This window comes from Acomys minous (genome assembly GCF_964271855.1).
Source record: "Acomys minous genome assembly, chromosome: 12".
Lineage (NCBI taxonomy): Eukaryota > Metazoa > Chordata > Mammalia > Rodentia > Muridae > Acomys > Acomys minous.
In genome coordinates this window covers 108,857,489-108,870,101 of record NC_140493.1, presented here as the reverse complement: position 1 = coordinate 108,870,101, position 12,613 = coordinate 108,857,489, and the positions used below count along the sequence as shown (strand labels likewise).

Below are 12,613 nucleotides of genomic sequence, written 5' to 3'. Positions count from 1 at the left end.
GACAGATTTACAGACACAGAGAAGAGAGTAAGGGGTGGGTAGCTCAGTGGTAGGGCACCTGCCCAGCATCTACATGGCCCTGGGTTCCACACTAGCACTGACAACAGAAGGGAGCAGAACAATGTTTGGGATGTGTGTCGGCATTTGCTGGCACAGTGCCGGCTGCAATGATGGTTAAGAGGGATGCACTGTATTTAATTACATCTGTATTCAATACCCTAAACTATATACTTAAAGTGCATTTACATGAATTTATCATATGCATGCTTTACAACCATAAAATTTTATAGTATAAATCTACCTAAAAATTAGCAAATAAAGTCATCCACGTGATGAAGGCAGGGAATCACCATTTGTTAACATAACTTTGGGGTTACTAGCTATACCCCAAAGAGCAGCACTCGGAGAGGCCCACAGAGCAAGGGGACAGTATGCCAGGGTGTGCCCACTCTCCACAAGAAAGGCAGAAGAGCTGACTATGCAGTCTGCTTCAGGGCCTATTTATTCCTTTGAAATTTTAAGTTTAAAAGATTGTAACTGGAATCCACCTGTTTCCAAACTTCCCAAAAAAGGTCTAACCCAGCAGTTCCCCCGCCTGAGCAGGTTTCAGAAGCAAAGTACCTCATGGTGAGACCCCAGACTGTGTGCCTACCCCTAGAAATGGTGGCTGAGCCAAGTGTGAATTTAGCGAGTTAAGAATTAGCATTCTAAACAATGCTGTTAACTAGTAAATGCAGGTGCTGGGGTCTGGGAGCAAGCACTGTAGCACCAACTATCCTTAAGTCAATTTTCTTCTGAATATAATTACCTGCAACTTTGAGCTCTGGCCTTGATTTTTAATATGTGTACAAGCAAGAAACACAGAGGAGAAAAGAAATGCATTTCATGATTAGGACAAACTGACATCACAGAATAACAGCTACTGAGAAAACAGACTCAATAACAACTTCTCAGATGTAGAGAGATCTTTTTGTAAAAAATCAGATTACTCTCTGAGTCCGAGGCCAACCTGGTCTCCAGAGCAAGTCCCAGGATAGAGAAGGCTACATGGAGAAACCCTGTCTCAAAAAACAAAACAAAACAAACAAACAAACAAACAAAAAACGATCAGATTACCACTCTCCCAGCATCAAGAATGTTACTTAAAATGAACCCTGTATCCAGCGGGAAACTGGAGGAAGCGCATGCTGTGTGGCCAGCACATTTCTCAGGCAGCTGCAGCAATGCTCCATGTCAGCCAGAACACACACTCTAGCTGACTCATAATCCCTGACCTGCACCAGAGTCTCTCGGGCCATGATCCAAATCTAAGTCACAGATGCATCTAACCAAAAGTTATTCCAATGTGACCTGTCACAACTTTCATGACCAATGGCTGGGATGTAGCTCAATCCCCAACACAGGAGATAAAATCATTATCAGAAGCAAAAACGATGTGGAGACACTGGTATTCTTCCCAAGACCAACCGGTCCTTAAGACAAATCTATTTAATATACTTTCAGGATAAAGAGCAAGACGGACCTTAGTAACCATCTAACCCCTGGGTGCAAAACAGAGCAGCGTGCATCTGTGAAAGACAGACAGACAGACAGTCTCTTTCCGCTTCCTTCCCATCCTTCCAGTAAGCTCTCACTATGTTGCCCAATCTGTACTCAAATTCTAGGTTCAAGTGATTCTCTGGCATCAGCTTCCTCAGTAGCTGGAACTTACAGGAACTGCATACAATTTTCCTTAAAGGGAAAGGCTGCCACCCCAGCCTCCAAGCACGCCCTTCCCAAGGCTGACAGGCAGTACCCGACATGTTACATTTACCACAGCACCACTGGAAAACACAGTTTTCATTCCTAAACAGACTCAAAACCAAGAAATACAGACCAACTCCAACAGCTGCCAAACTACCCTAACCTGCCCCTCTCTACAGTGGTAGTTTCCATGCAAGGCTAGAATGAAAGACATGTGGAAAAGGGCAGAGCCAAGCAGCCAGCACAAGGGGACACCTGGTCACATCCCACCTCCCACGGACCAGCCTTCCACCAACGGTTTCCTGTGTACACTCCACAGAAACCTGCCAATAAAGCCATGGTGCTCAGAACAAGCATGCAGCCCAAGTCAAAAGCAACTATAAATAGGGCAGCCCAGCTAACCTGAAGGGACTGGGCACTGGGCATGCACATCCACTACATCGGCACTTGGAAGAAGTGTTAAATGGCTGTATTCAGGCTAGGCCCTCTGCCTCCCGGCTTAGGAGAACAATTAAATCAGCAAAGGCTGCAGCGGCAGGGCACAGGACAAAGGACCCAGTTCCCCTAACAAAATCAGAAGTGAGGATGCAAACGAGGAGGAGGGGAGCTCAGAATAGGGCCCCCCACCCCAACAGGGGCCAAGAGCCAGGCACCCAAATGCAAACCATTCTGCTGGAAGCAGAAGGCAGGTGAGGCAGCAGCTCTCAACTTCCCTAACACTGTCATCCTTTACATTCCTCAAGTTCTGGTGACCCCTAACCATAAAAGTATTTTCATTAGCCAGATGTGGCGGTGCATGCCTTTAATCCCAGCACTCGGGAGGCAGAGGCAGGTGGATCTCTGTGAGTCCGAGGCCAGCCTGGTCTACAAAGCAAGTCTAGGGCAGTCATGGCTACACAGAGAAACCCTGTCTTGAAAAACCAAAAAAAAAAAAGTATTTTCGTTGCTACTTCACACCTGTAGTTTTGCTACTGCGTCTGATCCGCAGGACACCTGGTGTGTGACCCTGGCGGGGTTGAGAGCCACTGAAGGAAGCAATAAAACCATTTTCTTTTTAGGTGACTGAAAAAGAGGTGGCACAGGTGATCCCAAGGAAGGATGGCTATTAACAGCAGTGGGAACATGGCTATGTTTAAAGCTGTAGAAATACTTTCCAATAAATCAACAATCTGACTTAGGGTACTAGGGAGAACAGTGGGAAAATCACTGCAAGAAGATGACACTTCAGAACCGGAGCGTGGGTACAAGGCAGTCTGCCATTCTCTGTATTTGTGTATGCCTGAAATTTCCCATAATGCCGTGTTTAGGGATCTTGTTGTTGTTGGAGTTAAATCTGGACCTACCTCATTTCTCTACAGAATGCTACAGCACCCACAACTGGCCCCCACAGTAAACATGACTTGGAGGGCTAAAATGGGAGTGGGGTGAAGGCAGCGAAAGGCCTGGCTCCCCACATACAGACAAGAATGGCCCATTTTTGACAGTCGGCCCAATCGCCTCAGCTTGTTTGAGAGCCACAGGGCATGGTACTCAACCCCAACCTCATCAGGGAGCACAACACGCCACACACATAACCGTCTAGGCCCCTTCATCGCCATCAGAGGAAATGGACCCCACTCCTCCACTACCAGGCTGCACCGATACAGAGCTCTAGCCCAGTCTCCTCTGGAGCAATGTGCTTCTTTGTGAGAGCAGAAATTAACTCTAGCTAGGCATGGTGGTGCTGCCCTGTAATCTCAGCTACATGGGAGATGGAGGCAGAAGATCCAGAGTCTAAGGCCAGCCTAAACCATACATCCACAGGAAGGAGAAGAAAGGAAGTCACCACACACCAGACGGTCTAAAGATCAAACAACAGGTATTACAACATGGTGCCTAATTACCACAAAATTGGAAACCAGAATCAGAAATAGAAAGGACCCAGGGATGAAAATTATGGTAAAAGGAAGAAGTTCAAGATGATAAAAGGGGACTGGAGAGATGGCTCAGCAGTTAAGAGCACTGGCTGTACTTGCAGAGGACCCAGGTTCAATTCCCAGCACCCACCTGACAACTCAACCATTTGTAATTCCCAATCTAGAGTGGATCTAATACTCTCTTCTGACCTCTGAGCATGCCAAGCACATACATGATGTACACACATAAATGCAGGCAAAACACTCATACACACAAAATAAAATAAATATAAAAAATAATAAAAGGTTGGATACCAATATTGTGGGTTCGGCGACAGTCCACCCTACCTATCTACAGGGAGGGAGCCATCTGCTCAGGATGAACTAATAGCTCAGGATTCTGCCCAGCGCCCTACAGAGCCCACAGGGACTCATTAGGGAAATGTAGGCTCCTTTTTCTTCTTGTTTACATACGGCTGGAAGAATAAAGCTTAACTATAAATCTCATTTGATGTAAAAGCTATCTGTGGATAAAAAGGGGCTTTTTTGAGGGGAGGAGTCTGGTACTTGAAGGTGGGCAAAAGCTAACAGAAAAGGGCTGAGGAGGATGCAGCTGTCCACCACTGGCTATCCACTAGGGCGCAAAATTATCGGGGTTGAGGAGTGGGGAGGAATTTGCATCTAGACTCTGAGCAAAATTCTTTTTCATCCTTTCAGCTGTCTAGAGAGAGACTGCGAGATATAAAGCAGGAAATGAGAAGAAGCCTAAGGAACAAGGGGCGGGGACACCCAGGGGCGGGGGCACCCAGGGGCGGGGGCACCCAGGGGCGGGGACACCCAGGGGCGGGGACACCCAGGGGCGGGGACACCCAGGGGCGGGGGGCACCCAGGGGCGGGGGCACCCAGGGGCGGGGACACCCAGGGGCGGGGACACCCAGGGGCGGGGGCACCCAGGGGCGGGGGCACCCAGGGGCGGGGGCACCCAGGGGCGGGGGCACCCAGGGGCGGGGGCACCGCTGTATTTCTCTGCTGGGCTATTTAATCACAACTGCAGCACAGACAAGGCTTCTGGCTCTTCATGTGCGCAGCAGTCGTTCTCACTGATGCTACAGCGTGTGCCAACAGCTCTGCACACCTCACAGGTAACGAAGCACTGGGCTTCATCGCCACCAAGGGGCCTTCTTCGGGCGGCCCTGGACAACATAAGGACCCAGGGAAACACAAAGCCTGTGACAGCAGGTCACAGTTGCAGTGTAGAACCCAGTTCCCACCAAATACAGTCAAGGCCTCATCCTCGGGGTTCAGATGAACAGGCAGAAACCCACTGCTCAGCCCGTGCATGCCTGAGGCTTTCGGGACCCAGGGAAACAACAGGCGACCCCATGCTCTGAGGAACACTCAGGACCTTTGAGGAAAAAAGCAAATGCAATCACAAGCCAAGGACTTAACGCTGACTGACATAGTACTTAGAACAAGTTGGAGGTGTGGGTGAGCCTCAGCAGTGGGGTGCGTGCCCAGGGTGCGGGAGGCCCTGGGCTCATCCCTCAGCAGAGAAAGGGAAAAAAGAAAAAGAAAGCGAGGGAAGGGAAGGGAACATGAGGCACGCCTCGAGACAGGGAAGCAGGGCAGGACACGCTGCACAAGATCTGAAGAGACAGATGGGAAAGGCAAACATGTGAGGCAACGGAATATAAAAAGACATGGAGGGGCAGAGAGGCACCAGGCCCACAGACCAAGCCAGGACAGAGTATCTCAAAGGCCAGGGCTCAGTCAGGAAGGGCCCTGAAGGGATAGCAGGCAGCACAGGAGGTCGCAGGTCTCAGAAAGTCACCTCCAGAGCCAGTGGGGGGTGGGGGTTCCACAGGGTGCCCTGAGGGGCTCAGAGACTGAGAGGAACACGGACAAGTAACTAGGTCACTATTACCTAAGAACAAGGGCTCAGGGTGGCCAGGTGACAGGGCTGAGAGACAGAAGGACAAACTGCATGACCAAAGGCACAATCTCCAGGTGTCTGCACTACAGCAATGAGAGGGCAGCTCTGCAGCAGGGCCACCAGGGACAGGAGGGAAAGGGGAGGGTGCCCAGTGTGCCCCACCCCCACAGGGGGATGCCAGGGCAGGAGCAGGACTAGACATTACGAGTGCTGTAGGGGTTGGGGGGAGCCATCAGAACCCTTCCACCACACATCTCAAGTGTCCAAAGGGACAGCTGTGCTTGACAGAAAGAAACACTAGTGCTCCGTGGCCATGGCCCACCCAGGCTGAATTTGAGATTCCTTTGCCGTCACGTGCACGGCTACCCCTGCCCAGGCTTTAAAGCGCGTGTTTTGTCCTAGGTTTCTCAAAAGGAGACACGGCACCCCAGCACATCAGCCTTTGCCTGGTCCTGACCTCTGATCTGTGGGGGCACACTGGGGACTCCTAGGAAACCACAGCCCTTTGGCTAGGCACGGGGACTGAAGCAAGCAGACGGGAAAAGCCATCCAGGAAATCCACAGGGCTCACACCTGAAGACACGGACACAAGCGTGGGACAGGACCTTCACAAACTATGTTGGAATGCACGTGACCAGGAGTGTGGGTGACAGAAAAAAAACCACTGAACCCCAGAATCTCATCTCCCCCAATAAATCCCCTCCCCTCCCACAGGGCAAGGAGCTGGCATTGCTCCACCTCTGCAGCCTCTGCTTACCTCTCACTAGAACACCACAGAATGTCACAAACGCCTGTTCAAAACCAGCACTTCAGTTGTTTGCTTAAATGCCACTGCTTCATTCAAACGAACTAAAGAAACCTTCAACATTTTAAAAATGTTTTTGATACTCAAGTCAACAGCGAACTTTCATTAATTCAATTAAAATGCGATTAAAACATGTGACCCCAGCCTGGTCTACAAAGCGAGTCCAGGACAGCCAAGGCTAACAAGAGAGACCTTGTCTCAAAAAACCAAAAAAACAAACAAACACACACAAAAAAAACATGTGACCCCACTGTGTGCACCAGGCAGGGCTCACCTGACAATTTTCTGTAATCCATAGTCACAGACCCTGGCTGCACAGGGACACAGGTGTAAGCTGAAGGATCCTCCAGCCTTCTCCTGCTCAGTGCCTCTTCTCCTCTGAGGATGAGCTACACTGCAGCTCTCAGGGAGCTGGCTTACACACTACACAGTATGCTACTGTTTGCCTTAATAAAACAATAAATAAATAAAACAAAGTCGACACCGAGGAGATCACACCTCAGAATCGCAGTTAGGAAAAGGATGAGTGGGGCTGTACAAAACTGGAGCACTTGGCGCACGCCTTTAATCCCCGCACTCAGGAGGCAGAGGCAGGAGGATCACTGTGAGTTTGAGGCCAGCCTGGTCTACAAAGCCAGTCCAGGACAGCCAAGGCTACACAGAGAAACCTTGCCTCAAAAAACATTAAAAAAAACAACAACAACAAACCTGGGGAGCACTGACATCCTAGTTCTGGAAGGAGGAAGGAAATATATTTTATTTTCAGACCTAAGGAAAAAATTAACAATCCAAACGGAAGTTAGTCAGTTCCAAAAACAAACGCAGTTTACAAGTGGCTTATTTTTAAAACTGGAGGTGGCAGACAGGCATGGTGGCACACGCCTTTAATCCCAGCACTCGGAAGGCAGAGGCAGGTAGATCACTGTGGTTCAAGGCCGGCCTGGTCTACAAGTGAGTCCAGGACTGCCAGGGCTACAGAGAGAAACCCTGTCTCGAACCTCCTCCCAAAAAAAAACCCCAAAAAAGGAAAAAAAAACAAACAACAAACTGGGGGTGGCTAAGAATTTGAATTTATGCAAAAGTCATTCATAAAATTTGCAAAGCAAAATTTCTCATTTTGAAAACAGTACAGGGCATTAAGGAGTCTGAACACTCACACAACCAGGACACCTTTATATGAAGTCGGAGTCAAAAGAGGCTAATCTGCCTCTGAACACAGACTCACAGAGATATTTCTTTTTTATTTCTTTAATTTATTAAGGGGGGGGGGGTATTCATGCCACAGTGCAAGTGTAGAGGTTGGAAGTCAGATGACAAGTCATCTGCCACGTGAATCTCAATATTAAATTCAGATTCCTGGGCTTGGCAGCCAATGTCTTCACTAACTCAGCCACCTCACCAGGCCACATTAAGCTTTTTAAAATATAAAGTTTTGGCAAACATAACCTGCCAGCCCCATCCTGGTGCCTCCCCACACACCCTCCCTGACTCCAGCCAGCAGCCTTGCAAACTGAAGATAGGTCACGTGACTCCCAAAGTGGACACCCTGAGCCTCAGTCTAAGGATGAAAGGGACGGGTCTGGTCTCTCTCTGGAATGTGAAGTAGGAAACGTAACAAGAACTGGCCCCTCAAAAACGGAAAGATGCCTCAAGAAATGCCGCAGAGCTGAACTAGCACCAGCAGCTGTGGCCAGCGCGGCAGGCCCACGAGTGGCAGCCACAGGAGAAAACAAAGTAAGGCGCAGGAGCGGGTGGTGGGGCGGAGCGGCTCCGGCAGAGGGGTGGGTTCCAAGCACAGCTAACTGCTTCCAGGAGCGACGCTCCCCCAGCAGGCTCCAGCCTGTCCCGAGCGAATTCCTGAACTTCCGTGTGATTCCTATCACAGTGTGTTGTCCCTATAACAAAGCTCCTTTCAAGCTGACTGAGGGAGGGGGTGTCCTCAGGGGAGAGGGCGGGCTGTTCCACACAACCAAAAGCCAAGTCAGCATACAAATAGAAAGGCGTCATTCACACAAAACATTTAGGGAAATACAGAACTATTTTAAGATACAAAGCCCCCAGCAGTAACTACAGACAAGCCTTACACCTGACAAGGAGCTGTACAAGGAGCTGTCTGTGTAAAAGATGCAAATATCCCTCCCAGACAGAAAAACCAAAAAACAACAGCAAAAACTGACAAAACTGCATGGCTACACAGTCTTTCACTGTGCATAATCAGTAATACTTCAATCAGGAAAAAAAAAACCAAGCTTCTCCCCTTGAGAGCATTTGAGTTTTTATTCTGCTTTTCAAGACTCCCGATCTAGCCGACCTGAAGCATATTGCTGAGTAGAAGTTCCCTGAGCAGCAGAAGCTGAGCTTCTCTACAGAAACAGGTAACGGTCGCCCAGGACTAAGGAGAGGCAGCCGTGCAGAACCGTGCCCAGCTGCAATGCCCAGCCCTGGGGAGCCCAAGGCAGGAAGAGTGTGAGTCCCAGGCCAGCCTGGGCTATTCCTTCTGACAGGAGTGAGCACAGGACCCCGGATACAGCAGAGTTACTCCCTTGCAGTGGCACAGGTGCGTCCTGGGTGTTTATGATAGATGCACTCTCCGGGTGCGTTGGCCATTTCCACATGGGCCTCACATCATAATAGAACCACAAATGAAAAGGCACGGATGGGCTGGAGAGATGGCTCAGAGGTTAAGAGCACTGACTGCTCCTCCAGAGGTCCTGAGTTCAATTCCCAGCAACCACATGGTGGCTCATGACCATCTATAATATGATCTGATGCTTTCTTCTGGACTGCAGGTGTACATGCAGCCAGAGCACTGTATACATAATAAATAAATAAATATTAAAAAAAGAAAGAAAGAAAGAAAGAAAGAAAGAAAGAAAAGGCACAGAGTGCTCACTATAATTTACAAGTGATTGGAAATAGTGCTTAGCTTGTTTTAAATCCAGCAGAATGCTTGTCAGCCCAATTCAGGCAGCTAAAAAGCACTTCAGCTACACTATTCCTGGAATTCTGGTTTGAATCGTGGATTTGCTATTTGGTGGGAAAACTTACTGAACAGAGCTACTTATTAACACGCAGGGAAACCTCCACCCCACAGTGCTCAGTCCTGAGATGAAGTAAAATGAATTCCCTCAGGACCAGCGCTCTCTCCCAAACAAGCAGCAGAAGGAAAGAACTGCACTCCCTGTCTTTACTCCTGTCCGGCAGCTGCTCGAACAAAGAAAAGCAGCCAAGTTCCCAGGTCAGGCTCTGCCTTCTGTGTTCTCCAAGGGGGTAACGATGCAAGCTTACACATCGCCTCAGATACACTGCAAAAACACAGGCTTGCAGATTTGCAGTTTCAGAGGCTTCTATCTTAAAAACGTCCCAGACTCTGGACACAGGTCATAAGCACAGAGACAGCAAGTGAAGCAATGATAACGATGAACATTGTTTGCAGATCATCCAAGTTTAATCTTAAGAAGAAGCCAGAGTAAACGGAAATGTCAAGTACTTACAGCCATAATTAACTCAAAGGGATGTTTATACACCCTCACTGGGGACTGGTATTTTTGCACCATGGTTGTAATTCAATAGCAATCTTCTTACTCCTGAAAAACAGAAATATGTGTAATAAATGACCATACTACAGAAAAAAGTGAGTCTGAATTCACTTATCATATACCATAAAGACCATCATAATCCCAAACTCAAACACACACACACACACCACACATACACACATACCACACACACACTACACACATACACACACCACACACACACATACCACATACACACACTACACACATACACACACCACACATACACACATACCACACATACACACACACACACACCACACATACACACATATCACACACACACCACACATACACACATACCATACACACACCACACATACACACATACCACACCCACACACTACACACATACACACATACCACACACACACACTACACACATACACACATACCACACACACACTACACACATACACACACCACACACACCACACACACACACTACACACATACCACACACACACCACACATACACACATACCACACACACATACAACACACACATTACACACACTACACACACCACATACACACACCACATACACACACCACACACACACACACACACACACACACACACACACACACACGAGATGATACAATGAAACAGTCTGACGGGGTAAGTGCCAAGGCATTAAGAATAATGGTCTGCCCATTTATTGACTCCCCCTGAGTCTCTAGCCTGGGTCAGGAGATCTAGTCCTCCACAGCAATGAAATCTTAGGATTCAATTATTCTAACTGTTTTCTCTAGAACAACTTCTACAAAGAGCCAAATAAAAATAGTACCGTGTTAAGGCATAAGCTCTGAAGATGACACAAAAAGCGGGAGGGGGAGGGCCGACAAAACAAACAAACAAAACCGCTGCTGTTTCTCAAATTATGGGATACTCCTCAAGAGCTGCCTTCAAAGGGAACTTTGTTGTTTCCTGTTTTCTAGCAGCCCGCTCCCATTTCAGAGACTGTCTACAGATGGCAGGGAGGCTGCCCTTCTTGGGCTATAGGGGGTCCAAAACCCTCCAGCCTCCTGAAGCCTTGATCCAGCAAAGTAATCAATGGCCCGCTCAAGCCTGAGGTCAAGGGACCCTCCTTTGCATACATAATCACCCAAATGCTGGCAAGGGTGGCTTTCTCTGCAAACACCCCGGTGCTCAGAGTCATCTGGAACGGTTTGCTCGCCTACTTAAAAGACAGAGGAAAACAAAAGGTGGGGCGGGGTAAGAAAACCTCAGTGAGCCCACCAGTCCCGCTGAGGCTCAGTCAGAAGTAGGATGTTAAGGAAAAGACATTCGAAAGTTCAAAACCGAGTACCTAAAGCATCTCAAATTCTAGCTGTAAAAACAAAAACAAAAACCCTACGCTGATAAACTTCAGGGAATTGGTATCTATACAGCTGCAGTTCTATAATGTTTACATTGCCTTAAACAGGTCTGAAACTTTCTCCGGTATGTTTGCTTGGCACAGGACTCGGAGGGAGCAGGTTATGCTGGAAAACCACCCTCCACCAGCTGAAAAACTACAAAGGCTAGTAACTCTGGGTGACCTCAAAGCATGCCACTCGGCTTTCCTGATTCCAACTCTGTCAGACGATCTTACACTCCCAGCTCTCAAACCAAGAGGCCATGAGCCAAACTCAGCTCTCCTCCAAACTCAAGCCTTCATAAATCTTGATTCAGGCGCTAACGCGTCCTGGAGCGCGGAGACCGCGTTCCATTCGCTCTCGTAAACCTTACAGTGCTGGTGTGCGGTAGGGAATCTAATAATCCTTTACATTTTTTAATTGAGAAAACTAGTTTTCAGGTATCTCCCAAATAAAAGGAGAATGATTACCCGTGTGCTGACGGATAGGGGAGAAGATGCAAGCACTGCGTGATGCCTGTATTATAAGAAACTCTTACCCAAAGTGACTAGACTGGCCTGAACTCGGGCCAGATCTCGGCTTGGAGGGGGACTGGTCCAGATCCACGCCCTGCGCGGGCATCCGGAGTGACCACCGACAAATGGCATCGGAGGCCGAGGCTGCCTCTATTGCATGATAATTGGTATTTGAAAATCAACCCAGGGTCGGCCCCGGTCCGGGCGGCGGCGGTGGCTAAGGGACCCGGCAGGTTCCGCAGTCCCGGAGAGGGCGAGCGCCTCCCGCCGCCGCGGCCAGCAGAGGGACCGGGCCGGGGGTGGGGACCGGGACGCGCTCCTAGCCTTCCACGACGACGATGAGCGCTTACCTCTTGTCAGAAGGACCGGGTCGGGGACGCGGGGCGGCAGGATGCGTTCATGCCGGCGGCTCCGCAGGTAGAGAGCCGTGCCACAGGCTCGGCTGCCGCCGCTGGACCGCCGGTTCCGGGGACGGGGGAAGGGGCGGGAGGGCGGAGGGGCGCGGCGAGGGCTCGAGTGGTTGTTACGGGTGACGGGGAGGGAGGGGCGAGCCCCGAGGGACGCGCGTGCGCACACCGGGCCGAGGGGGGGGCGGGGGAAGGGCGCGGGAGGCGGTTGCTAGGGAGGGGGAGGGGCGACCGCCCGGCTTGAGGCCGTATTGCGCCGGCGCGAGTTACGGATCTGCGCGTGCGTACGAGGAGCTCAGGAAGTAGTTCGCGCTTTCGGGAAGCCAGCCCCTGAGGCTCCTTCCCTGTGCGTCACGGGGAAGGGTGGGGCGAAAG

The 12,613-nt window shown here is 49.7% G+C and overlaps 1 protein-coding gene across 6 annotated transcripts in view; it reads right to left on the bottom strand.

The window, feature by feature from the left end:
• The window catches only part of SEC14L1 (SEC14 like lipid binding 1), a 56,667-nt gene extending 44,300 nt beyond the window's left edge, over positions 1-12,367 (bottom strand). For 2 of the 6 annotated variants that reach the window (XM_084749037.1, XM_084749035.1), the window contains exons 1-2: positions 12,182-12,367; positions 9,871-9,963 (exon numbers count right to left, since the gene is read on the bottom strand). In XM_084749037.1, the coding sequence (XP_084605163.1) occupies positions 9,871-9,933 (63 nt within the window). In that variant the 5' untranslated portion in view covers positions 9,934-9,963; positions 12,182-12,367. Of the gene's footprint in view, positions 1-9,870; positions 9,964-11,854; positions 11,969-12,181 lie in introns of those variants that run through there. The other 4 variants (XM_084749039.1, XM_084749040.1, XM_084749038.1 and 1 more) reach the window with 3 other exon arrangements.
• Positions 12,368-12,613: the final 246 nt, after the last annotated feature.